Source organism: Onychomys torridus, chromosome 4 (genome assembly GCF_903995425.1).
Source record: "Onychomys torridus chromosome 4, mOncTor1.1, whole genome shotgun sequence".
Taxonomy (NCBI): domain Eukaryota; kingdom Metazoa; phylum Chordata; class Mammalia; order Rodentia; family Cricetidae; genus Onychomys; species Onychomys torridus.
Window position 1 is genome coordinate 5,774,618 of NC_050446.1, and position 27,149 is coordinate 5,801,766.

Genomic DNA, 27,149 nt, shown 5'->3' on the forward strand with positions numbered 1-27,149 from the left:
ATCATCTGGGATTCTGGCCACTACAAGACTGTCATTAGAGGCCAAGTGTTTTGTTTTGTTTTTCCTCTTTCAATCAATGAGTAGTCTGTTGGGCAGTATGTTGGTTTGTTGTAATGAAAACCAGATTTTTTTCAACATATCTGGTTGCCTACAGAAACTGTTGATTCTCATATGGTCCAATAAAACTGCTAAAGAAACAGCCACTAAAGAGTTTTAAAGATTATTCATGGAAAACTTATGCTGAGGAAAAATAGAGCAATCCTTTGAGATAGTCAAGCCCCATGGTCAGTTTTTCCAACTGTCCGAGCCATATCAGGCTGGGCAGTGGGCCTCCGCTCTGCTGTGGAGACCAGAGCCCCAGCTCATCCCTGCCTCTACCCTGCCTGAGGACATGCCCAACAAGCTGGCCAACCACCCAACTCAGAAGGCAGTGTCCTGGCACTGTCATGTGGGGCCACCCCAGGCTTGGAGGAGCAGGAACATGAGGCCTTTTGGTAGCAGAGGGTGTCACTTACTGGCAGAGAAGTTTCTCATCTGGGTCCCAGCCGAATGGAAATTCTTGTGTTTCCGCATCAGGCCTAGGCTGTTGGTCAACAATGCTGGGGGAATGTGGGGGAGGTGGCGGGATGGGGGGGACCTAGAGCCCAGAGAGCAGCAGCAGCCCTGATACAGGCCAAGAGGCCAAGGCTCTTCCGCTGGGGCCCCCGCCCACCCTCCCCAGCCAGTCCAGGGGCATCTGAGGCCAGGCATGTCTCCCAAGGCTCCAAAGCAGAAAGGAAAAGGGGCGAATCCAGGCCTAGCGATGGAGAGAGAGAATCCAAAGTTGAGTAGGAGCGGCCAAAGGGACTCTGAAAGGCTTGTGAGAACTTAGAGCATGAGGCAAGAACTACATGGAGCCAAGTGAGAGTGAGCAGCAAAAGCAGACTTCTGCTGTGTTATACCTCTAGGGCTCCCCGTCTCCCTAGATCAAGTGTGCTGGAGTCGGTGTGCTGGGGCATGGGTGTCTGCACAGTGCTGCTCACAAGAGGCGCATAGTGGATGCTGGGTCTGTCTCCCTTCCCTTTCTCAAGGCCGTCTGCCCAGCACCTGTACTCGGAACTCCTGGCATCCTCCCTACCCCTGAAGCCCGCTGCATGCCTGGGTTTGGGTACCGCCTCCACTAGGCGGCACACTAAGTCTGCTTTCTCCTCTGTCTAATGGTACAACTAAGAGCGCATACCTCAAGGCACAGCCTCAGAGCACAGTGCCAAGTGTGCAAAGCCTGTCCTCATACTACCAACCTGCTCATCTCTGCTCTAACACTGGGGCCTCCAGGCTCCCACTCCCTGCAAAGGGTCTTTGAGCTTCAAGCAGTGGGGCTGTCCTCTGTCATCCTCCTTTGGTTGCTGATAAACAAGGGGATCCACCCTCTGGAATCTTCTCTTAAGGCAAAAACAAAACAAAACAGCAGACTGTTCATTCCTCTCTTCCTCTCCAGAGCAGCTGTAGGAGCTGTTTCCCCAGGGGTAGAGGCATCCTGTGACACAGAGTGTAGACCAGAGGATTCTCCTCAGGGCACTGCGGGGCCACCCAAGAGCCTGGGTGTTGGTGCCCAGATCCCCTGTGACCACACAGTCATAGCCTCCAAGGACGGCCACTCTTCGGCGCAGATGTGTTATACCCTGTGACAGAGAGGCAGACCCTCAGAGCAGCCAATGGCCCAGAGGTGTTGGTGCTGCTGCCTCAACTCAAGGCCTTCCATTCCCCTTCTGTACCCTCTGGGCTTGTGAAGTCCAGTAGGACCTTGGCTTTAAGCTAGGGCCTCTGGTTCTGCTCTTATGGGTCGTCAGCTGGCTGCCTGGCAGAGCTGCCCAGGTATTAGACCTGGGTACCTCAGGCCTTCCCTCTGGGAGTTAGTGGTGCTGGGAAGGAAGGGTAAGCACCCAGTAAGTGGGAAGCTGCTGTTGGCTTGGTGTGACCTCATCTTACCCACGACAGCTGGGGACAGGTCCGTCTCCTAGACCTAAAGCCCGTTGCTCGGAGCCTTGCCTGCTGTCTCCCCACAGCTCCCACCATCACTCACCCTCTGCTCTTTCCATAGGCCCCTCTGCTGGCTCCAGCTCAGCCAGGTTCCGCCGGAGGCCCACCTGTCCTGACACATCTGTAGCTGGCAGCCTCCCCACGCCACCAGTCCCCAGACACAGGAAGAGCCACAGCCTGGGCAACAAGTGGGTGACTGAGCAACCCTCTTCTGGGCTGAAGGAGTGTGGGTCCTTCCCCAACCCCATGTGGGAGCCCTTGATGTTCCTGGCAGACACACTCTAAGGCTGGTTCGAGCTTGGGAATGCAGAGGAGCAACTGGCAGCATAGTCTGTGTGCCACCATCAGGGATCCAGGCTCAGTAGCTAGTGAAGAAATGTGCCCAAACTCGGTCAACAGATCATTTAGGGGGAACTGAGTCCAGCAGACACAAGTGACTATCTATCCTCAGGGCAGCAGGGGGGGTCTCAGAGTGTTTGCTGGCTCACTGGCCCTGTGGGGCCCACAGCTGGGGGACATTAGGTCCTCAGCATGGTTAGGGCATTGGTCACAGGTTTCCAAACAGGCGCCCTTCCTCTGTCACCTCCCCTCCTGCCTCTTTCTCCCCCACGCCCCGCCTCCTTCAACCTGCATGCTAGCACTAAGGCACAAATGCCTTGCTTCTTGGCTGGGCTTAGTGGATCTCAAAGGCAGGGGCAGGAGAACAAAGTTGCTTTGGCCCTGGTGCCTCCTCTTCTCTAGACATTGCCACACACCTGTAGACACCATCTCACTGAAGCATGGGGACCTCTGAGCAGCTGCTGCCATGCACATTGTGGCTGCAGTGAGGGTCACAAAGCTCTCACATGCCTTCACTCTGGCCTCATTTCACAAGCCTTATCACCATCCCGGGAGACAGGCAGGCAAGCAGCATTGGTCTCCAGTGACAGATGGAGACGCTGAGGCTCAGAAAAAGGATGTGACTTGCCCAAGGTCACACCATAAGAAGGGGCAGAGCCTGGGCCACCAGCGGGCTCTGGGTCGAGGTGTCTCCACCAGCCAGTCCCTGGCTCCGGCCCCCAGAACCGCTCTTCTCCCAAGATAAGGAGCATTGCCTTCTCTCTTCCTCTCCGTTTTCCAGTATGATGTGTCAGTTGAGTGTAGTTGAAGGTAAGAGTGCAACATTCCCATCGGAGAAGGCCAGGCACCTGCTGGACGACAGCGTCCTAGAGTCCCGCAGCCCCCGCAGGGGACTCTCCCTCGCCTCCTCCACTGCCATCACCAACGGACTCTCCCTAGGTAAGCGTCTCTGGCCTGTACACACAGGCAGGGGCAGCAGGCCCAGTGTGTGCTCCGTGTCTGTCTGTGTCACTGTGCTGTGCCCAGTGGCCCCTCACCCTTAAAGAGTGGCTCCCTACAGGAGTCTTCTGCTGCAGGAAAGAATTCTGGGTTGGCCTCCTTCTGGTGGTCCCCTAGTGGACAGTCAGGTTGAGGAAGGAAGCTGGACTTGAGTCCACCACTGAGGCCAGCTGCTACCTTGGTGGCATTTACATCCTAGGGGGAGCCAAAAGCCCTGCTCAGAGCAGTAGGTGGGCGGGCCACTGCTTCCTTTTGTGTGCTTGTCTCTACCCAGAGGAGCCAGAAGAGAGGATGAAGAGGTGAGCATCAGCGATGCATTGCACTACTGGACAGTGGCAAGAAGGGGTTACAGAAACAGGGCTCTGATGCCAGCAGGGAGATGTCAACATCAGGACTGGAGCTAGCGTGGAGCTGCAGAGCTCAGGTCACCGAGAACGAGGGACACTATTCTAGGATTGCTGCCAGCAGCCCAGTGTTCCATTGATGCCCTTTGCCTTTCTTTGTGCCTGTGCGTCTGTCCGCTTCCAATAGCAGAGAGTCCCCCAGGGCTGATGTCGGGCTGACATTTGCCCAGCTGCATTTGATCTAGTGAAGACAGTGGGGCAGAGGGCCAGCAGCTTGGAGAGGCAGGCAACAGGAACGCCAGGTGGGCATCTCATGCCACATGTCCCTGTGAAGTTAGGCTAGTCTTGGGAGTCATGAATAATTTCAGTCAAGGGCGGCAGTCTCCTAGAAGTTTGTGACAAGTCCCATATCTGCCTTCTGTCTTGAGAGGAGGTCGTCCTGTTTGAACACAGTGTAGGAAGTGTGGACAGTGCAGCTTAGGCTCATAGGTGTGGCTTGAAAGAAGAGTCCAGGCTCCCTCCCGGGCTGGGGAGAGGTAATCAGACTTCTTCCCCGAGCCTTTGCTGTATGCTCTTGCGCATTGATGTCTCCAGCCTGCCGGTCCCACTCATGGACCTCATCTCAGAGTAGATGATGAGACCTGGGTTCTTAGGAGGGCCCACAAGTGCACCCCGCCAGCTGTTTTGACATCCAGCAAACCCTGAGCTGCTGCCCTGAGAGTGAGTCAGGTGATGCAGTATCCGGCATCCAGGGGATCACAAGCTAGTTGGCTCTGGCTCAAGTCTGAGTGGAAAGCTCTGAGAAAGTGGCGGAGTGTGGTGTGTCCTGATGGAGGCAATGCTGGGCTGCTCTCTACCTAACAGCAGACAGTGGGGGCCCTGCTCCGGCCAAGGCTTCCCCCTTGCCTTTCCTACCACTCGGTCTCAGAGCTCTTAAAGCAGAGCCTGTACTTTAGAGCCTACAAAGTCCAAGACAATACAGAGGTCAGGCCCATAGATGCACATGCCTGGAGAGAAGCAGGGTGTTCTTTTAACTCCGGGCACAGGCCTAAGGAGCCAGGGTGCCCCATTCAGGCCCAGCAGACCACAGTCAGTTCCAGAGTGTGGGCCTGGAGGAGACTAGGAAGGCAAAGGATCACAACAGGCCTTGGCAGTGTCTCTGTGGACCCGAGGACTGCAGTGGCCCTCCCTTGGGGTCTCTCCTGTGCAGGCAGATGCATCTAGACCAGCCCTGACCCTGGGGCCAGAAGTGTTCACCCAGCCTGTGCCCTCAGCAGGTGAGGCCCTGGGGCAGCAGGCAGGCAGTAGTGCAGACAGACCTGAGGACCCTGGTCCCACAAGCCAAGAGGGTAGGCAGCGGGAAGGGAGTGGAGGGCACTCCTGAGCATGGTGGGACTGAGAGTTCTTCAAACCCTCCCAGAGAAGAGACAAGTGTATCCACAGAAACTCAAGTCCTTCAGTGACCCACAGGGTCAGAATGCTGTGAGCTTGGGGACTGGGGCCCAGTGACCAGGAGCCCAGGAGAACAGGCCCCTCTCTTGGAGGCTGCCGTGCTCACTGATCTGTGTTCCTTTCCAGGCAGTAGTGAGAGCTCAGAGTTTAGTGAAGAGATGTCTGCAGGGCTGGAAAGGTGAGTGTGGCCTCAGTAAGGCCTCCCTCCCTCGGGAAACCCATGGCCCAGGGCTCAGAGCTGGAGTCAGGGGTCCCTGCCCCACCCACATTTTACATATGCACAATTACACTGTCACACCTGGGTGTGCATACGTGTGAGATTTGTGTACACAAATGCATACGTGTGAGATGTGTATGCACACTCCTATACTCATGCATATGTGGGTGTACACAGGCTTAGGAAATGCTCCCTCCTGCCCTCCCTTCTTTTTGTTGGCTGGCACCCAGAGCACTTGGTCCAAGCCGGCTTCAGGAGGCCTGGGAGTCTCAAGGCCTGCAGAGTGAGTTCTGGAGCTGGAGGCCTACGCCCGCTTGAAGTCTTGAGATAGGCACACAGCTCCATCTGGTGGTGTCTAAGAGTATTTCAGCAGTGCAGTCTCAGGCCTTGGACGTTTCTGAACCCTACTGCTATGTATCATTGTGATTCCTGTCAGCCCAGCTGCCCCAGGTGTTCACCACCCTCCCCTCAGGAATTCGCCCACAGCACGTCTCTATGCCCTAATTCTTCATGGGCCATCAGGGATCCAAGAAGACACGCACTGCCGGTGGTGAAAGGCATCTTGGTGACTTGAGGTCTGAGAACACGTGGGAAAATCTAGTGATGAACATCCCCATTATCCTTCAGGATAGGTCCTCCATCCATACCTAGGAGTCTGTGTGCATCTGTGTACTCTGGCAAGTACACATGCACACAGTTACATAGTCTTATGTGTGCACATGCACAGAGTTATACAGTCTATTTCTAGACATGCCCATGGTTACAGTCTTCCAGGTACATATGCACAGTTACAGACTCACACATACACAGGCACACATTTATGTATATACACAATACTTATACTCACATGTGTATACATAATTATACTCAATGCGGGAACTCAGTTATATATGCGCAATTACACTGTCACACCTCTGTGTGCACACACTAAACACAAATCTCACATTTACACATGCACACAGGTGGACACATTCATAATTCACTCATACTCATGCATATGTGGGTATATACATTCACATGCATGCAGTATACATTACACACGCACACACACACACACACACACACACACACACACACACTCATGGCTCTGGTGGCCTGAGGACACGACTGAGTCACCTTTAGTGCCCCAGTGAGTAGCGGGGCACTAGAGTTCTCATTGCAACAGTGGGGTCGTTTGGCCCCGTCTTGTGAATTTACACACATGGGGTCCAGTGGTAGTCCTTGAAATGAACCAGAGCCCAGGCCGCATGTGCCCAGTGTGTCCCTGAAGTGGGTATCTTCAGGCGTACCCAGAGAACTGTGAGCTGCTCCAGAGGCACCAACCCCTGTTCTTGCTGGACACTAGACTGGAGATGCAGGACCAAGGGGACTCACTTCTGTGCTGTTCTCCCGCCCACACACGGGCCACCCTGGGCAAGGTCAGAGCCTAGGAATGGGCAGCATGCAAGGAGATGATCCTTGATCATTTCTCAGCTTTCAGACTAAGGCCTCTTCCCTATCCTCAAGGCCCAGAGCGAAAATGAAGTAGTCTTCTCACAGAGGAGTGGAGTGAGGGTGTACCAACTCTTCTCTGGCCTCGGGGACAAAGGGAGAGGAAGGCCTCACTGTACATGCCACTTCCATGAGGAGGAGAGCCCCCTCCCCCCACAAGCCTAGATCAGCAGTGCTGAATGGGCTGGACAGCAGGGCTGGAGGCTGGCACCAGGCCAGATTCCAGACAGCGCAGGCTCTGGAGGCCAGGCCAGGTGGAAGGCGAGTCTGGGCTCTAAGATGAAAAGAGAAATATCAGCCGAAGGGTCAACGTCTTTCTTAAAAGGCAGTTTTAAGGGGAAGGAAATGGGTTATAGAGGTGAATGGAGATGGAAATATGAAAGCGTGTAGTGCCCTTCGCCTTGGTCATGTCTGCATTACAGGGTTTCTGAGGGTTGCCACCCTCGTAGTCTCCAAATTTCACAATGGATTGGTCGCTCTCCTACTCAAACCAGCATTTAACATTCCTAAGAAGATGGCGTCAGAAAGGACCACTGATTGTTTCCAACTAAGTGAAATATGCAAGTGTGTGTGTGAGAGTTCATCACCACCCCTTCCCACCCCTTCTTCCCAGGTGGGCACCGCCATGTGGAGGAAGCAGGTTCTCAACTAGGGATGGGCAGTGGTGGGAGGAGGCATCAGACTAGGAGAAAGCCTCAAGGGATTGAGCCCCTCAGTGGGAGAGAGTAGAAGAGAGGAAGAGGCAGTGCAGTGCCTCTGAGGGTTGTCTTCTGTCCCTGTAGGGGGTGGGGTTACAGAGGATTCATCAGGGTTCATGGAGCCTTGAGGAAGCCACACCCCATGCACAGAGTCCTGACCCAGTGGTTGTCCAGTGGGGTAAACTGCATCAGCTGCAGGTTCAGGCGTGAGGGAGTTTGCTGGAGAGGACCCTGGTGAGCCTTTGTGAGGGTCCTGGGATGTGAGGATGCAGAGGAAGTTCTAAGTCATGACCTGGGGGGTGGGAAGGTGACACACAAGTGCTCAGGGTTTCTGAGGATCTTGGATAGGAGAGGTGAGCTCCATAGTATGTCCCGATGGCTGGAGACCAGGACGTGTAATGCCAGGCCACTTTTACTCTCAGTCCCCTAGCCACGCCCGATTTAGACAGGCTCTGTCTCTCTGCTGTGCAGTCAGGACACATTGGTCAGCACTTAGCACATGTGTAGAGCCGCTGCAGGAGGAAGTGGTGTAGACGCCTAAGTGCCTTAGTGAGTGCTTCTGCCCCACAGAAGAGCTGCAGAGGCAGGGTTAGAATGGGGGAGACACCGCAGTGGCCAATTCATGGCATCTGTAATGGACTGGAATGAAGGTGGTTTCCACCAACTGCTGCTGGCTTCTCGGGTGGCACTGATCTGGGGAGGGTCCTCTGAAGGTAGTTGGCCTATGTGTGGATGGTTGTAGGTTCAGTCTCTGCCCTGGGTGACATTTCCTATTCGTCTTGGCTAGTAGAATCACCCACCATGGAATCACTGTTCACAAGAACAGCCAGCAAGTTGAATCACGATGGTAACAGAATGCCGGGTCTGCCATCCCCAGAACAGCGTATCAACATACATGTCCTTCCTTAGAGTCAGAGGACGCCAGGAGATGCCCCAGGTGTGCCAAGATCTCCCTAGCCCCAGGCCCTGCAGTATTTGTAGACAATTAGGCCCAGCTCTGGAGCAAGGGCTTGTCAAAGCTGCAGCCCATCTGTGTGAGTGGCAGAACTCAGAGACCCAGAATCCCAGGCTTTCATCCTTTACTAGGGTTCCCTGAATTCTGGCTTCCCTGGGTTAGCCCATGTGCCTGAGTTGGGCTTCTCTGCCCAGCCTTGCAGGGTGGCAGCCCAGTTGACTGATGTGCTAAGCTGATTATATGGATCTCGGAAGACACCATATCTTTCTTGCTCCACTCCATTAGAGATGAGAGGCTCCTGGCAGACTCCTCTGGAGAAGAATGGGCAAAGATGCCTGGACCTGGAGCTTGACTCTGTCCTGGGCTGTAGCAGTCAAGGCCAGGCCCTGTCAGCCAGAAGCTGCTCCTCATCTGTGACTCCTAGAGGGCCATGGTCTGGAAATGGATGGGCCTAACCTCCCATCTGCCTGTCTTCCTGCTGTATCTCTGTGGTGCTTGCTGTTCCCACTGCAGACCAGATTTCTGAACCTCTCAGCACACAGAGGGTATTGGATGCCCCACAATGCCTAGGCTCCAGTGGGTGGCTTTACCCAGCCACTGAGCCAGATTTCCAGCCTGACCTAAGTCCCAATGGCTAGGAGAGAAATCTGGCTTTGATTTGTGCTCAGCTGCCTGAAAGATGGAAACATGCAGTGTTTTACCCGTATGGTTCCTAGGAACTCACTTACTGACTCAGGACATTACCCAAAAAAAGGGCATGTGTACCAGGAGATCAGAGGTCCCCTACATGGGGTTGTAAGAAGGGCTGTCCCAGGGCTCATCAGGAGTCAGATTGGCATTTCCTGCCCACAGACGAGAATGACTCACCAGAAAGTGACCCATGGGAATGGCAGTTCCTCTAGGGCTGGCCAGAGCAGGAGGCACTTGTTGGCACACAAAACTGCAGGCCTTCCCACAAATCACTCCCAGTGAGACAGGAGAATGGTGTGGGGGGTTGACTTCTGCTAGGACCAAGATTCCTAGGGCCTAGATATAGTTCTCATCTAAGATGTCTCTCAGTCCTCCATCGCCTAGACGGGCAACTGCATTATGAATTTCAACTTTGAGATACCAACAACCTGATACAAACCTAGGAACTAATACCTTGCTCAGCCTGCATGCTGGTCAGGCTGGTACAGGTCGCTTCCACCTGGCTTCCTTTTCTAGTGTTGTGGCCTTGGGCAATTGACTCCTCATCCGCAAGTCTCAGAGTTCTTGTCCACGAGGCAGGCTAGGAACAGTGCCTACCTAGTAGCACTGTATGGTTAAATGAGACACTGAATGAATACTGCTGAGCACATTGCCTGGCACCCACCATCTCGTCCTCGCTACCACCATCCTCTCCACCACCACCTCACTAGCAGCAGCCTGTCATCTCATCTAACTGCCGTCACCACTGTCATTGTCCTGTGAACCCCGTGGGATAAGCTAGTCCACCTGTTTGCCTGCCTACATCTTCCCTAGAGCAGCTTTCCCATGAGCCTCTGGTCTGGTGTACTTCAGATCCATCCTGAAGAAGGGGGAGTCAGCTCTAAGAATGTGTGTTCAGCTACATGTTCCCAAAATGATCGTAGGAAAGATACCTGTGGCTCTGGAGTTGGGGCCCCAGGAGAGAGCCTATGATTTCTAGGGCTTGTTAGCTGTGATTGTCCATCCTTTCTGCTTGTTGTGGCATTTTAGGGTAGTAGGGAGGGAACAGGCTGTCTGGCTCCTGTGGTGGATGATGCTGGCTGCTCCAAGCCCCTCCCCCAGCTCACCGGGAGAGAAGGGTGGGTACTGCCCTGCTCTCTTCTCCTAATGGGTGGGAAAAGGCCACTGTTATGCTGCCCTTCCACACCTGGGGTTGCCACAAGGTTCCAGGGACAGGCTGTGGTGTCCACCTTGTGGGACAGTGAGACCCTTCATCCCGTGGCAGAAGCAGGCCTTCTCTGTGAACACTTGCATCTCCATCTCAGCAACAAGCCAGCATCTCCTCAAGCCTCAGTGTTCTCATTCTTAGCTATGAGAGCAGCGAGCACCTCCTCTGAAGGGTTGGGTGGGTGTGCTCTGGAAAGCAGGTAGGTGGCACGGTGTACGTAGCTGACAAGACATGGATTCTGAAGCACTGGGAAGCCCCCTGCAATGCACAGGGGACTGAGAAGTGCCAATCCCATGCAATCTGAGGAGATTCTCAGACTGAAGACTTTCTTGGTCGTGTCCCCTCCTGGACACAGACACAGACGGCCATGGGAGCCGCCATGCTCTGCAGCAACACTTCTGAGAGGAGCGTGCTAGCAAGGCACTGCACAGAGTCAGTATGGTCCTAGTGCCCAACATCGGCCTGTCGCATCAGTCCCCTGCCTCGGTTAAAAAGGGCATGTCTCCTGGCACAGTGAGGGGTTTGGGCTGTAGAGCTGAACAGACCTGGATTCAAATCTTTGTTTATGAGGCTTATACCTTGGACAAGTGGATCCTCATTGCTGAACCTCAGTTTCTCCTTTTGAGAAGGACAATATAATGGTGCTTGTACAAGCTCAGTGAGTGAGCACAGTGGCCTGATGCACATGCGCACCCACCACCTGAGTCTCTGTCCGTGCATAGTCCATGCATAGTCCCTCACACTCGACTCTGCCTCTGGAAAGGGCCCAGTGCTGCCTGCTGTCAGACCGGACTGCTTGGAAGAAATGGATTCAGGCTGTTCTCTGACAGATGTCCATTCTGCCAACATCTGTCATGCAGCCCCAGATAGTCTCACAGAAGGGGCTCCTGCTCCTCACCCTGCTTCTGAATGACTGGCAAGTTGGGACAATCTTACCTTTGTGCCATCCTAGAACAACGGGGAGACCACCTTCAAGAGGATGGTGGGAGGTGGAGAGGCTGCTGCTTCAAGTGAGAGCCCTGACCAGCGGAGGAAGGGGCAGAGCCTGAGAAACAGAGAGGACTACAGAGGAAGCACTTCAGAAACCTCTGTGGTCAGAGCTGGCTCCTAAGCAATTGCTGTCAATGGCCAGAGAGGACAACAGCCTGGAGAACAGATGTCCAGCAAGGGCTGGGACCTGCTATGCTCTTGCCCTTGGTGGTTTGGGGCTGGACATGTGTCAGGAATGGGCAGTGGTAGTAATATCTGCGTGTTTCACCCGTCAGCAATCACAGCAATCACAGATGCATGGGTCTCGGGGAAGAAGTGTCGGCTGTGGATGGGAGAGAAGGGAGAGGTACAGCCTTTGGGCTGGGAGCTGGGTGTAACATTTCCTCTTGTTAGTGCTACAGCTCACAGTATGGCAGCGTCAGCCTGTGACCATGCTAAGACCAGCTACCCTGAGGACTTGGGGTAACAAGTACTTAAAGAGGAGGGGCTGATGGACAGGAGGATCCTGGAGCCTCCAACACAGATGTCCAGTTCTGAACTTGGGTCCCTGACCAGATGGCCATCAGAAGTTTCTTCCTAGCTGGAGGACAGACACCCAGTCTGGTGTGATATTCATCATTGGTTCCCACATCACACATACTAACATCATTGGCAATAAGCAGAAACCTAGGGATAGCTATGGACAACAGAGCACATTTGGACAAGAAGTTTTGACTTACACAGACAGTTATGCCATCAGCTGGCCATCAGGCAGAGAGGCAGTAGGTGGAGACAGAGTATGCCTCAGGATCAGGAAAGGGTAGAGCCTGCACCCCCACCCCCAAAGAGGTAGAGCTACTCCCCTGGAAAGGTCCCAATCCAGGAACAGGTGAGAATGAGGCTAGGCCAAACCCATGGGGAGGATAGAACCAGAGCCCTCGATGCCATCAAGTTTCAAAGGCAGTTTCAGTTACACTGGAGCCAGCAAAGAGCCAGTTGAGAGCTCACGTGTAGCAACAGGATCCAGAAGCATCCTGGTGAATAGGAGTACTGCATACAACCTGGCCAGATGTGCAGGATTCCTCACCGTTCTGTCCGTGTATGCTTTCCACGACATGGACCCTGTGAACAACACGGAATTTCTGTTAAACAGCTGACTCCCATTGGAGAGTCTGGAAGAAGGGTGAACAGAGTCACGTGCCTATGAAACAGTCCCATGAGACCCAGGAGCTTTCCCGAATGGAGACTCTGTGGGACAAGATTTCCCTGGCCAGGTGGATGGGATACTTGCAGTGGGAGCAAGGAGCCTGAGGAGGAAGAGGGGAGGGGCTGGGCTGACCCACACTGTCTATGCTCCTGCCTCCTTCAGGATCAGCTGCTCTTTCCAGACTGACTAAAATTCACCCCTTTTCCTCTGAAGCAGGGGACGTCTCTACGCCACACTGGGGCCCAACTGGCGGGTGCCAGTTCGGAGTTCTCCCAGAACTCGGAGCTGTGTCTACAGGTACACATTCATTCATTTTCTCATTTGACACATGGATTTGGAGTGTTTTCTGGGGGAAAGGCTCTGTGCCAAGTGTGTCATAACGCTATCTGGTGCTCCAATTGCTCCAGAGAGGTATGGGGCTCTCTGGGAGAGAGGAGGGGCCATCAGAGGAAACAATACTGGAAGAATGATAGGAATTAGCCAAATGACGGCGGGAAAGAGACCGTGCGGCTGTGAGGCAGTAGGAAAAGGTGCCTCCGGGAGGGTAAGAAGTCCGAGGGAAGGGTTTCAGATGAGGCTGGGGAGGCGGGCAGAGCCACATCCAGTAGGGCAAGGACATTACCTGCCCCTTAGAAGCAGTAGGGCCCAGGGAGAGGGTCAGTGGAGAATAAGTAAGAACTGTGCGGATGGAGAGGATGTGGGAGGAGGCAGGAATGGAAGCAGGAACCAGAGACAGCCATTGGGCTGTCATCCAAAGGAAAACCGTAGTGGCCTTGGCAGAGAGCTGGGATGGACAGCCGGGCATGGCTAGGACTTGGAACCAGAACATCCTTGGGACTGACTAGGTTGCAGACCATGACTTGGTGGCCAGCTTGGTTGAGCAGGTGCCTGTGAATATCCAATAAGCAGCAGCACAGAAGTCTGGAGCCCAGGACAGGACTTGACGCTGTCACCTGTGACAGTGCCGTATCTCAAGGGAAGGGGTGAGAGAAGAGGACAGGGGGACGTAATGGTTAGTGGGGGTCTTCTGTCCCCCATCCCCATGGATCCATCTACTTTTGCACCCTCCTGCTAGCATGACGGAGGGGTTGCCAGGGCTGTACTGCAAGGGCTCAAGCTTCTCGGGCATAAACCACAGGCATGAGCGTGGGGAGCAGCCAGAAGGAAGCAGAGGGTAGGGCAGGGCAGGAGACTGCTAGAAACTGGAGTGTGGAGACTTGGTGAGAGCTCTCTGTGGGAGTTCACTCTGCTCTTGATGGCTTTGGCCAACCCAGAGGGTCCTCTGACTGTGGGGGACATCCCAGTAAGGCACCTAGGAGTCATAGTGTGTGGGGGGGGGTACCAGGTATCAGCTGTTCTGGGGCCGTATCTAACTGACAGTCTCTCTTCAGCCCCACGAGCCCTTGCGCCTGTACTGTGGGCAGCTCGGCCACTGTGCCCACTATGGAGGGGCCTCTGAGACGGAAAACCCTGCTCAAGGAAGGCCGGAAGCCTGCAGTAAGTCACACACACATCAACTGGAGGTATTACAGACTCAGGGAGTAGCCTGTTCTAGAGACCTGCCAACGAGGCTCCTATCCCTGGCTATACCACTGAAGAGAAAAAGACCTCAGTTTCTCTCTATGTGACTTGGGATGAAACTACCTCTCCTCCTGGAGGCCATCTGTAGTAGAGTGCATGGGCAAGCCAGAGCCGTGGTGGTCTAGAGGGCAGGCAAGGCCTGGACACTGAGGAGGAAGAGGGTGGCACAGCTCCAAGAGGCAGCATGGCTCACAGGACCTTGGACGCTGTGTGGTGTCCCATATAGTTTCCCTCACCCCCTGGCAGCATGCTAGCACCAGTGGGGAAAGCATGGGGATATGGTGTCAGGAGCTTCTTCGGGCCTGCCACCAGCCTTCATGTCAGACTCAGTGTCACAGCCACCATGACCCCACATGACAGAGCCTCGGCTCCTTGTGAGACAATCTCATCCGCAAGCTGCCTCTCCTCACTGCATCTGCTCTGCCCCCTGTCCTGGCACAGGGGCTCTAGAGCCCTGTCTCTAGTTGCCAGTTGGATGGTTGGATCATGGATAAGGTGGAGAGAGCTTCCACCGCAGCTCCCGCTACACTTGAAGCCTCCTACAGCGTGGGGCCCTGTGTCAGTCCCGTGGTGTGGGCTTCCTCCCTCTGCATACCACACCCACAAGTGCAGAGTGGGTCAGAGGACAAGCTGCAAGAGTGGGCTTACAGCTCTGCCATTTGTGTCCCAGGGATAACACTTAGACTGTGAGGTGAGAACGGAATCCCACACTCCTCACAAACAGTGAGGATAGCCGTTCAGTGAGCTTTCTTCACTTCAGCATGTGTGTCTGGCTGTGGATCCAGCCGTGTCATCCTGGCTGACGACAGCTTTTCCTTGGTTGTGGTGCAGCTGTTCCCACTGTATCACGATGCCCAGTGACCTGCTCCTGGGAGGCACAGTCCCCTCCTCCCCAAATGGGGTGCTGGCGTTGCAGACCAAAGGTCCAGCTTGGTCCTGGCAGCAGAAAGGCCTCAGAATTCAGCTCTCATTGCAGACTTCCTGTTTCGATGCAGCAGTTTGGCGTGTCTGTTTTCCTGGTACACTTCCAGCTCCCCTGACACATAGAATTTATGCACTGAGGCATCTTCCACAAGGTGTAGAAAGGAAGGACCTGGATAGAGGTGGCACCACCAAAGGATGACAGAGGGCCAGAAAAGAGGGGGACCTAGGTTGGCATAAGCGGGGATAGCCATGTCCATGATGAGGCAGGGAGGCCAGTCCACTCCCCAGCGTCATTGTTCTCCTCCTACTTCTGCAGCTGTCCTCGTGGACTAGGTACTGGGTCGTGCTCTCAGGATCCACCCTCCTATACTATGGAGCCAAGTCCTTGCGGGGCACAGACAGAAAACACGTAAGTCCCCTGAAAAGACTGCCAGGCCGGACTTCCTCTAGTGGGAGTGATGTCTGTGGCTGCAAGGGCTAGGGTGGGCAGGACACTTGTCTGGCCCGTTAGTCTCCCTTGCTGAGGGCAGGGTGTGGGCCCAGGCCTCGCAGCTGTTTGTTGTTCTTTTCTAGTATAAATCTACACCTGGCAAGAAGGTCTCCATCGTAGGCTGGATGGTGCAGCTGCCTGATGACCCTGAGCACCCGGATATCTTCCAGCTGAATAACCCTGACAAAGGTGGGCAGCAGACTGGACTGGCACCCCTGTTCCCTCTCTGGCCAGATGTGCACCTTGAAGCTCTGGGAGCTCTGAGACCACCATCTTCCCTTCACACTAGGTTTGCCTGGCATCCAGTCTAGTCCTTGGTGCTGTTTAGATTCTGGTTGATGTTTCCACTGAGCAGTGAGAGTGGTCTAGCCTTTACTTAATGGGTCTATCATTCCTCATTCTGTGACCCAAGGGTCTGGGTAAATAGCAACCAATGTTAGATGAGGAAAAGCCTTGGGGCTTTCAGAGCCCCGACATAGCTTTACTACGAGACTGCACAGTGTTCAGCTCACAAAACCATGTCACTTCCAAAAGCTCCAACTGGATCTTCCCCACTTCCTTCTCTTTCCCTGCCGGCTCCACCCTCCCTTGACCCTGATAAGAGGAGGGAAAGGTTCTGGTGCCATCCTGCCTAGGGACCTTGTCTCCACTGGCATGCCCAGCAATCTACAGCCAACTTCCTGGGTAGCCCAAGTTACCAAACAAAAATCCAATAGCAAATCATATGAGCCTACTGGGATAGCAAACTCTGTCCATGCTCACACCTAAGTAGTAGGAGTGTTTGAGTACAGAGTTCAAGCACAGGCCCATCATCCGGGGATCTGTTCAGATTTGGGGTCTGTAGATCTGGCTAGAGATCAAGACTGTGTTTCTAGCAAGTTCCCTGGGAAGGATGATGGGGGTACAGGCCAGGGGAATATAAGTGTCATGTTCTCATGATTGCAGCTGAGAAATAATGGCACCCAGCTGCCTCAAGGAGCCCTGCAGGTAGGGGGGCAGTAGACTGCTTGGTCCTCTGCTCTAAATTGGGGTGACTGGATGCATGTCTGCTGTATACACACAGATGTCCTTACTCTGGTATCACTGGAGTCTTTTCCCTAGTGGCCTTGGCCAGGTCCAGTGATTTTTTTCATCAGGAAGAAAGAAAGCTGTGCCCACACAAGCTCCACTGTGAGCCCTTGTAGCCATGGGAACCACAGGCCACTCCTGCTTAGGGCAGCGGTTCTCAGCCTTCCTGATGCTACGACCCTTTAATACAGTTCCTCATGCTGAGGTGACTCCAACCATAAAATTATTTCATTGCTACTTCATAACTGTGACTTTACTACTGTTATAAACCGTAACGTAAAAATCTGATATACAGGATATCTGATATGCAACCCCCCAGAGGGTTTGTGACCCATAGGTTGTGAACCACTGGCCTAGAAGAAAGCGGTATCTCCAAGCAGAAGGAGATGTGACATGAGGTCGGGAGGTCCACTGATAGAATTAAAGAGGTCTATCAACTGGACATGAAATCTACATCTTGGTCTTCAGTGACAAATAATGGTGTCTTCCTTCTATTGTGAATTTGAGCTTCAGGTGTCAAGAATTTCAGAAACACTGTGGGTTTTGTCCCCAGGAGAACTGATAGGCCTTTTGTAGCATGCGTGGTTGCAGATGTCTCAGAACCTCATTTGCTGTTCATCTTGAAATCCCAGCATGATGTTCGACCTGCTCTGGGTACTAGGATGTGGATACAGGACACACACAGACTCACATCATATCACACTGTGTGTAGTAATTTAGTACCAAGTCTCAGTACCGGTGATTTTCTTTCTATTTCATACCTTTGAAAACATTGGTTTGAGAAGTGCTCAGAACCTGGTTTAGAGGCCTACTCCAAAGATACCTGCCCTGCCAGTGCTGGCCCACCCTGGGCTGTGGCAGCTTTTCCTACTTGTGCAGACCCACAACACGCGAGGACCAGCCCTCTCTGTCCTTTGTTGTTGTTGTTGTTTGGTTTTCCGAGACAGGGTTTCTCTGTGTAGCTTTGCGCCTTTCCTGGAACTCACTTGGTAGACCAGGTTGGCCTTGAACTCACAGAGATCTGCCTGGCTCTGCCTCCTGAGTGCTGGGATTAAAGGCATGTGCCACCACGCCCGGCCTGTGTGTCCTTCTTAACCAGCGGTTCCTTTCCCCATCAGGCAATGTTTACAAGTTCCAGACCAGCTCCCGGTTTCACGCAATACTATGGCACAAGCACTTGGATGATGCGTGTAAAAGCAACAGGCCTCAGGTAACATCCCTCAGACCCTGTTTGTTGCCAGAAACCCCTGGACTGCAGGGCCCCCTTTCCCCTCAGAGTCCATCGGTGCTGTCCCCAGGCACCTGTCCTTTTCATTTTTCCCATGAGTCAAGGCCACCCTTGACAGCTTTGCATGAAGCCTGGCTCTGGACCGGAACTCTGACTCCTTTCCACTAAAGAAAATGCCACAGACGCACCCAGTAGGAGACAGTGAGGCAGCAAGTGTGACACCACCCAGTGATCTAGCTCTAGTGTCTGTTGAGATTGTTCCCCAGAGCCGACTTTACTGGGGTATCCCAGATGACTAATAGGTCTGCCTACTACCCTGGAGTGTACTGCTAACAGCTGGAGTACCGAGGCCCAACTGTGTGCCAGCAAGGCTGCTGGACATGGATCCTGGTCTGGCCTCTTCCTCTGCTGCCCCCACCCCTCTCCTCGTCAGCATTATTCAGAAGGCTTCACATGCAGCCATTGGCAGAGTCTTCCCATGTCCTTATTACATAGGTTCTCTTACTGTCTCCCTCATACACTGAGGGGCCTGAGGCTAAGAAGTGAAGGTCCCATAGTTAGTGAGTGGTGAAGCTGGAACCCAACTCAGGGTCACCTAATTCCCATCTCTGACCTTGTAGCTCCTAACTGAGCTCTCCAGCTTCCGTTTTTTGCGAGTCCCTGTCACTGTACAAGAGAGCCAGGAGTACATGCCTTGCTGGCCAGGCCTGTGGCAGAAATGGAAGCCTCCATCTACCCTCAGCACAGGTGAGGGTAGATTGGAGCTTCCTGCTCTCTGCATGCCATGTAGGCAGCATCCCTACTATGAGGAGGCCCCAAGTGAACTACACTCAAGTACTTTGGCTCACTTGTGGGACTGTGGGACACACTCACCCCTATCTGTAAACTACACTGGAGCATTTAGGCTCACCTCTGTCCTCAAGACTGTATGCTAAAGTGTGCTCATCATGGTACTGTCCAGAATAGAAAAACACTAGAGAGAGACCTCCAGCCTGACAGAGATCCCTGAGCAACACCAGATAGCCATCAGCTAGATAGCAGAGGGTTCCAAAGGGCATTGCCATAGGCAAGGATGATCTCTTTTGTTTTTAAATTTGTGTGAATTGAAGGTATATGAGCACATTCCTGTAAAATTACTACAACAGGGGATGAGAGATGGCTTAGAGGTTAAGAGCACTGGCTGCTCTTCCAGAGGTCCTGAGTTCAATTCCCAGCAACCACATGGTGGCTCACAACCATCTGTAATGAGATCTGGTGCCCTATTCCTGGCAGAACACCATATACATAACAAATAAATAAACATTGTTTAAAAAAAATTACTACAACAACATATAAGAAAGTAGAATTCTCTAGTTTTAGAGTGCTTACATATATACACTTACCTATGAGACAGATGTTAGACAGACAGACAGTCTTTTTCAGTTCTGGGGGCTGAACCGGGGCCTCAGGCATGCTAGGTAATCGCTCTGCCACAGAGCTGCACTCAGAGCCCAGCTTGCTTATATCCTGTATGTTAAGTTGGTGTCACTACCCATCTCTCAGATGGGAGGGCCTGTGACTTGGGCCCACTGCCATCTCAAGGCAGCCAAGGGGAACAAGAGGCTGAAGCTTGATTGAGGTTGCTGCTGCAGCAAGCTTTGCCGTGAGGAAAAGCTGGATCTTTTATTCTGGTCTCATCAGCCCTGGGCTCCCTTACCATCCCTGAGATAGCACAGCACACTGAAGCCCACCAGCCACATGTGGGAGGCTCCAGAACCCTTGTGGAAGAGGTCATGTGACTCAGGCCCACCTTACAACCCTGAGGTAGGTACCTGGCTGGGAAAGAGACAGTCTCAGCCAGGAGCAGCAAGGGAGCCTGAGTGAGGATGCACTCAGGAGAGTCAAGAGCAGCAAGAAAGAATAGCAGATCCATGTGGCAGACTGGCCTGTGGTCCAGAGGACTCAGAGGTAGGATTTCATGCACTGGCAAATATGGTGTGCCATGGCAAAGTTCTGCCATGTATTTGTGTCCAGTTTTCAGACCTAAGGAAAGAAGGATTTTCTTTTTATACCTTGCTTCCTTTTATCTTCAATCTGCTTTTCACCAAGTAGTCACACTCTGTGATGTATAAAATACAGAGACAACTTAAGTACTCAATGGTGGAGGCTTACTTAGATCAGTCACTTTGAGCCAAGTGGTGGCGCGACCAAGTGGTGGCGCGACCAAGTGGTGGCGCACGCCTTTAATCTCCCAGCATTGGAGAGGCAGAGGCAGAGGCAGGCAGATCTTTGAGAGTCTGAGGCTAGCCTGGTCTACACAGAGAAACCCTTTCTTGGAAAACCACCACCACAAGAACAACAGAGAAACGGTCACTGTGCGCCTGAGGGACAAGCCAGGGGGGGGGCAGCAGAGAGCTGCAGAGCTGGAGCCACCCACGTGGAGTCTGCTATGGACTGTGTTTCTGTTTGCACATCTTCAAGTTGTTTTTTCTGACTCCGAATCTACTTAAGCTTACTTATAATGTGTGTGTGAGATACAAACCACAGCAGTAGAGCTAGGGGTGGGGACACTCAGGAGGCTGAGGCAGGAAGATCATCGGGCCAGCCTGAGCTACAAACAGCCAAACAAGACAACAGCAAAAACCAGCAGTAGAAGAACACCCATATACCCTGCCCCTATCCCAAACCTAGAGCCCCAAACAGGTCCTGAAACCTTCCTCCCGCTCTGAAGTCAGTCCCCCCTTCCCCATAACCTTTTTCCTCTCCTAACGTGTCTCCTGCTGCACTTTATTCCTGGGGAGGAAATCCAGGGCTCACCTGCTGGGCAAGTGCTATACCACAGAGCTACAGCCCAGGCCTCCTTCACAGTATTGAAAACCCCCGTCATAGTAGAGCCTTGCCGTGGGTTCCTTCCTGCTACTTGCTCCTCCTCACTAGCCTTAAGGTTGAGCCGTGCTGGCACACATGGCTACAGGCCACTCTGTACCACGTTCTCTGTCAGTTCGGCTGACCATCTCAGATCCAATTCCCTGTTTCTTCTTGCTCCCGTGAGTTTTGAGGCTATGAACTTTCTTGGAACTGCCTCCTGGTACAGAGATGCATCTTTTTCCGATTTCTCATTTTGGCGAAACTGACACCAAGATGGGTTTGTTTTTATGAAGGCATGTCTAATCAAACCTAGAACACTCCAGTAGTGCCAAGGGAGAAAGAGCAGAGCTGGGGGTCTGGAGGTAGCTATGAAGGCAGGGAAATACTCTGACAATGGGGCTTGTAGCCTCTGGGAGAAGATATTGGGGTTCATGATCTCCCCATACTTTCTCCTCCTCCTGTGCCACTCCCTACCATTCCTCAATGACTTCCTCCACTCCTAGGCTGCTTTCCCCAACATTCACCCTACTTCATCAGATCCCAGACTCCACAGCTCAAGCCCAGGTAGTTGTCTTTGGCTCAGAAGGTAGTGGTGGTTTATGGGTTCAGGTCTCAGCCTGGTTCTCTCTCACTTTATGTTTAGCCTGTCTAAGCCTTGGCTTCCTCATTGCCATAATGGGGACACTTCAAGCATCTGCCTATCAGGGTTCACATGGGGACTCAAGACACAGTACATAGGAAGTAGTCAAGTAATGCCTGGCACATGGCAGTCACTCCTCAGTGGCAGCTGACATTGCCATGTTCATCCCTCTGCATGGCCCTAACCTCAGGAACTACCCCTGTCCCTTTCTGGGGGTTGAAACTGTGACAAGCCGGTGAGCTTTCTCTTTTAGGTACCTGCAAACCTTATGTCATTTGAATAAGTACCTGCAGGATTTGGCGTGACTTCAAAGGCTCCTGGGAGCCTGGACTAGGTCTGGTGGAGGAGAGCAGCTCTGGGCATAAGCTGTGGGCCAAAGCACTGGAGCCTCATAGCTGGACTCGAGGAACATGGCCTGCAGCCTCACAGTCCTGGATGGCTCCCCAGTGTGAGATCCACCTGTCAACCCACAGCAACTCTCATGACTCATCCTGCAGCTCCACCCCACAGGGTGGTTGTCAGACCCCAAACTGCGCACCCTATGCCCCCTCTGGGCCATCGTCTGTCCACCAGCTGCTTCTGCATCTAGGGAGCATCTGACCCACGTTGGGTTCTCCATGCTTTCTGCTGCACACAGAGTGGATGGCGTTAACCTTCAGAGGGCTGGAGAGTGGAGACAGGCTGCTGGACAGGCTGGTTACACCCCAAGTGCACAGGCTGCTCAACCATAGAGCCGCCTCAGATTTTGTATACCCCCAAAGCATCCTCTGTGTGTGTGTGCCATACATGCGTGTGTGTGTGTGTGTGTGTGTGTGTGTGTGTGTGTGTGAGCGAGTGAGTGTGAGCTCTCTGAGAAACATACATTTTGGCACAAGACTTGTAACATCACACATTTACTGGCTTTGAGGCCCTGCTTGAAGCTTTAGTTGCAGCCTTGTCCTGTAGGAAAAGTCTGAAGGGAGTCCAGAAGCTCCGTGTTAAGGGTCCCTTGAGTTCTTTTACTGTAAACAAACAATGCCTTAAATCGTGTCTTGTTTTCTGTTCCTATGGGTGCTATTCATCTGGATGGCCTGTTCCCTGGGCCCCAGGTCTTGTCGTTGTCAGCCTGAGGCAGAATCAGTCTCAGGACCGTGGACTGGGCATGGGCCTGCTTGCTCCCTACCATGAGCTCTCCTGGTGGGCCTTCCTCATCTCGCCCACTCCCACCATGCTGATGTGGGAATTTGTGGCCTTTCTCCCAGCAGCTTGGAGGCCCCCACAGTGATCAGCGGTCAGTCATATAGGAGCTACACCACCCCATATTCTCCCACAGGGCAGAACTTTGCTCTTGTCTTCTCACCCTTTGCCATCACTGCCAGGGCCAGCCACAATGATTCCTGATCTCACAGGGAGCTGAGTGACATGGAGGCCTTAAGCCCCCTCAGTCTTGCCCCTAAATGTAGTCACCAGCACGTTCTCCAAGTCCAAGGGCCCAGTTGTTGATGGCCAGGTAACAAGACAGCCATGCCCCAGGGAGTGAGATCTCCAGCCTCTGCACTCATGGACAAGGACCTATATCCATCCTTTCGTCATCCATAAGGTGACTTCCATTTTGCACATTTTAATTCAAGCCCTTTATCATCACAGATGCCGTTTGTCCCCTTTCCTCTTCCTCCTTGATCTGGGTAATCTAACCTGGGAAGCAAACCCTCAAACAATTTTCTGGAAAAGGCTGAATTTCTGGGTCCTTATGGGTATCAGGGTTTTACATAGTAACCAATTATCAAACCATCCCAAAGAACTTCCACTAATAATAATCAAGAAGTTTCAAACAACATCATAACCATGAACTCCCCACCAGAAAACCCACCACTGTATTATAACCCAATGGTGACACTTCTCTAAGAATGTTAATGACTTGGTAGGGCAAGTAGTTGTTACCATGGCGGTCCATTTTGGTCAAGCCTTGCTGTATTCTGAAGCTAACCGTCCTGTGAGCAGAGCCTGGATATGTTCATGCCAAGAGAAGCTCCAGGTGGTAAAGTCAATGCCATCAAAACTTGACCACAGCTGCCTTGCACATCTACCCACACCAGGGGTCCAGGTGTGTTCACCAGATTCTACCAACATCTCTTCCAGTTAGAATCTAGGAGAATGACAATGTCAAACCCTGAAAACGCCTCCGACCAGAACCACGCCTTGGTCACACTTTAACCTACATCAACCCTGGGTCTGCCTGTTAACTTCTAAAAATTCAGAAGCCTGGATGAAATTGAAGACCAGAGCACCAGCTACTGGTCCCTGTAGGCCTGTCCACTCTTCAGCTTCTTTTGGGTTCTCACGTGAAATACCAGACATCAAAAGCCCCAGAATTTCAGTCTCCACTCAGATAGCTTTCTGCCCTTTACAGATCTGTCTTACCCAACACAAGTGTTTTCTTTTGGGCCTAATCTGAAAGAGCACAGTCACAATTATTTTAAAGTATCTAATCTCCTCCCTGACTGAAAACCAGACCTCTCTCCCGGAAGACCCTCGCCATGGACTCTTGAAGAAACTGCTTGGGCATTGTTAGTAAAAAAATAAAAATAAAAAATAAAAAATAATAAAACCTTGAAGGACTCTGGAGAGCCTTGAAGGTGCCAGAAGAGCTCTGGAGATAGAATTAAAAGATTTGATTCTCAAGCAGGGCCATTCAGTGCTGGTGGCCCCAGTGCTGGCTTGTCCCACAGGCTGCAGGGGGTTGGCCAGGTCAAATGACAGAGGCAGAAGTCCTTTGGTGGACTCTTAGCCTGGGAGGAAGCAGTTCTGCAGTTTTGCTTGACTGTCCATAGTAGACAAATACTGTGAAGCTGTTGGAGGTGCTAAGTCATACACTGTCATGCAAACAGACCATGGCACCCCCAAAGTAAAAGCCGTCTAGAAGCTGGGAGGGACAGCTGGTTGTATTGTCAAGTTCCAAGAACCACTCACTCATGATGGAAGTAACTTCTGTCTCTCTCCAGTGTATGAGTTTTGTAGCTCAAGGTCAGCCAAGTGCATCCTGGCAAGCAGAATGCCTTGTGGAGACTAGATTTGGTGGAAAGCAGCAGAAACATGGTCCTAAACATGCCACTGGGAGAGTGTGGTCCCTCCCCTCCCCTTCCCTGCCCAGATTCCATGGGGCACTTGCCAGACTGAGATGCTGAGCGAGTGGACACAAGAGGTTGTTGAAGGACCCACCTTGTCTTGCCAACAGGATCTCTCTGTTTATCTTTCTTACCAAGATGGCCAGTGTTTCTCCCACCGCTTTACCTCCCAAGCCTAAGAAAAGTGGTTTTTTTTTTTTTATATCATTTTTCAGATAGAAACTGATCTGTAAAACTGGGAAGCCATTTATAAGCCAAGGCTGCTTTATTCTACGAGTGGGTTCCAGAGCTCTGCACCAACATTGTGGATGCTTGCAACCACTATTGAATATTGCCAAAACCATAGCCTCCCTTTTGTGTGACCCTTAAATTGGCCCTATGTCATATTGATATGTTGGGTGATTTCATGTTATCAAAAAGAAAAAACCACATCAGAAACCCCCCTTTGAAATTGTATTTATTGCATAAACATTCATTCATATTTTCCTATACACCAGGCTCTACCCAGAATGAAAATGGCTAGAAACAAGACAAATCCAATTTTGGCCCTTTGTAGAACTTAACAGTCAATGAACAAATAATCCCCACCTCACACACCAGCCTTGGTAAGACCCTGCTCTCCACTACCCCAGAATACAAATCCTGTGCATTGGTTCTTCCAGGAAAGACTTCAGAAGGCCCAAACAAACTGCATGGGACTTCTGTGAGAGTCAGTTGCATTGAGGACTAGCTGGAGTTACCCCCACCCCTTGCACTGAGGGTTGACTGGCTCTGAGCAGCCAGATACAGAGCTGTGTTCAAGAATGGTTATGGGAGAACCCCAAAGGCAGAATGAGAGAGTAGGGTCTGAATGTTTGCAGTATTCACAGGCTCCCGCTTCTAGTCTTTAACTTCAGTGTTAAGTTCAAACACAGTATGAGTGGGAGCCACATGTCCTTGGGAGCTGAGAACTTGGACTTGGACTTGCATCCACCTTGTAACATGCTGCTGCACAAGTGTGTGTCCCGTGGACAGCCCCAAATTCCCACTCAGAGCAGCAAGGTGATAGATTGTCTGCCTATTTTGGACTGTGACCATTATTCAGTAATTAAATAATAGTAATTCATTTATTAGTGAGGTATAATCTTTAATAAATTTCGTGCCAAAATGCATGGTTTCCCACTTAGCATTGAAAATGTTGCATAGAGAGTAGTTTTCAGTTTCTTTATGTGTTCTTCCAAGTAAACTGAAAATGAGTTTCTACATCTTAGTTTGTTTCTTGTTAAATATGCTGCATCCTCCCAAGCTGTCCTTTTCCCCAGCAGACCCTGCATGCAGTTGTGTAAGGACTTTCTCTGCTGTTTGTAAATTGTCTCATCTGCAATAACCACTGAACATCATCCTTCCTTGGGATTCTTTAGATTTTTGGTGAAGTATTTTGTTACCTCAGTCTTGTATCAAGTTGCTGTATTTTTCAGCTTGTTACACTGATAATAATTGTTTCACTAATTAAATACTTTAATGTACAGACATCTTTGTTTACCTTGAAATTAAATGTGTTTTCCAATGAATATTGTTCCATTTATTAGAGTCACATGCAGTCACTTTGGCACCAGTTGCTGTGCCACATGCAGACATGGAGGAGGTATGGACTGCCCAGGGCTCAGCTGAGAGTAATTAGCATGCAAATATGTAGGAGGCAGAGGGGACAGGGACAATGCTGTGGGTCTCTCGGAGAAGAGGACAAAGGGTCTGGGGACACCTAAGAGGACGGGGGCTTTTGGGAGTTTCAGATCAGAAGTTGCTGAATATGGAGGCCCTGAGTAGGGGTGGGAGGTCAGGGAGACAGAGGGCAGGATGCACATGGGAAAAAAGCAGGCAACCTGAGCTTACTGAGGGAAGATTCCAGTCACCAGGAGATTTAAGTCTGAAAAGATATGTCAAGGAGGAAGTCATGATGCTAGGCAAACAGTAAACCCACTCCAGTTTATTAGAGGAAAAGGAAAAATGGAAAGGATATGAAATGAGGCTGTCTAGTAGTAACTTGTGGCAAGGACTAGGAAGTAGAAAGAAGTAGAAAGTGCACACACGCGCGCGCGCACACACACACACACACACACACACACGCACCACACACACACACACCACACACACACACACACACACACACACACACACACACACACACACGCAAGAGAGAGAAAGATCGTTCAGAAACTAGAGAACAAGATTGGGGATTCCAGTGGCAACTCTGCAGGCACACACACCCTTTCCAGTCTCTGCTTGTGCAGCATCAAGGGAGACCAGAACCTCGTGATCACACTGAAAGAGTCCTGATGCCCAGCTTAACACAAGCCTAGACTATACCTGGGAAGAGGAGCTCAACTAAGCGATTTCCTCTATCAGATTAGCCTATGACAGGTTTGTAGGTTTGTTTTGGGTTTTTTTGTTTTTCTGTGGGAGGGTCCAGCCCACCGTTGGTGGTGCTATCCCCCAGACAGGTGGGTCTGGGCTGGATAAGAAAAGTAGATGAGCAAGCCAGAAAGTTTCGACCCTCCATAGTTCCTGATTCAGTTCCTGCCTTGAGTTCCTGCTCTGGCTTCCCAGATGATGGATTGTAACCTGTAAGCCAAATAAACCCTTTCTTCCCTAAGTTGCTTTTGGTCATTGTGTCTATCACAGCAACAGAAAAGATGGCAAA

The 27,149-nt window shown here is 51.9% G+C and overlaps 1 protein-coding gene across 8 annotated transcripts in view; it reads left to right on the forward strand.

The window, feature by feature from the left end:
* Window positions 1-26,019, forward strand: part of Ralgps1 (Ral GEF with PH domain and SH3 binding motif 1) — a 297,117-nt gene extending 271,098 nt beyond the window's left edge. For 4 of the 8 annotated variants that reach the window (XM_036186564.1, XM_036186562.1, XM_036186566.1 and 1 more), the window contains 9 exons: window positions 2,081-2,207; window positions 3,140-3,297; window positions 5,280-5,331; window positions 12,801-12,884; window positions 13,979-14,084; window positions 15,409-15,501; window positions 15,666-15,771; window positions 17,769-17,860; window positions 21,619-26,019. In XM_036186564.1, the coding sequence (XP_036042457.1) occupies window positions 2,081-2,207; window positions 3,140-3,297; window positions 5,280-5,331; window positions 12,801-12,884; window positions 13,979-14,084; window positions 15,409-15,501; window positions 15,666-15,771; window positions 17,769-17,860; window positions 21,619-21,648 (848 nt within the window). In that variant the 3' untranslated portion in view covers window positions 21,649-26,019. The remainder of the gene's footprint in view (window positions 1-2,080; window positions 2,208-3,139; window positions 3,298-5,279; window positions 5,332-12,800; window positions 12,885-13,978; window positions 14,085-15,408; window positions 15,502-15,665; window positions 15,772-17,768; window positions 17,861-21,618) is intronic. The other 4 variants (XM_036186567.1, XM_036186569.1, XM_036186565.1 and 1 more) reach the window with 3 other exon arrangements.
* The last annotated feature ends 1,130 nt before the right edge of the window (window positions 26,020-27,149 follow it).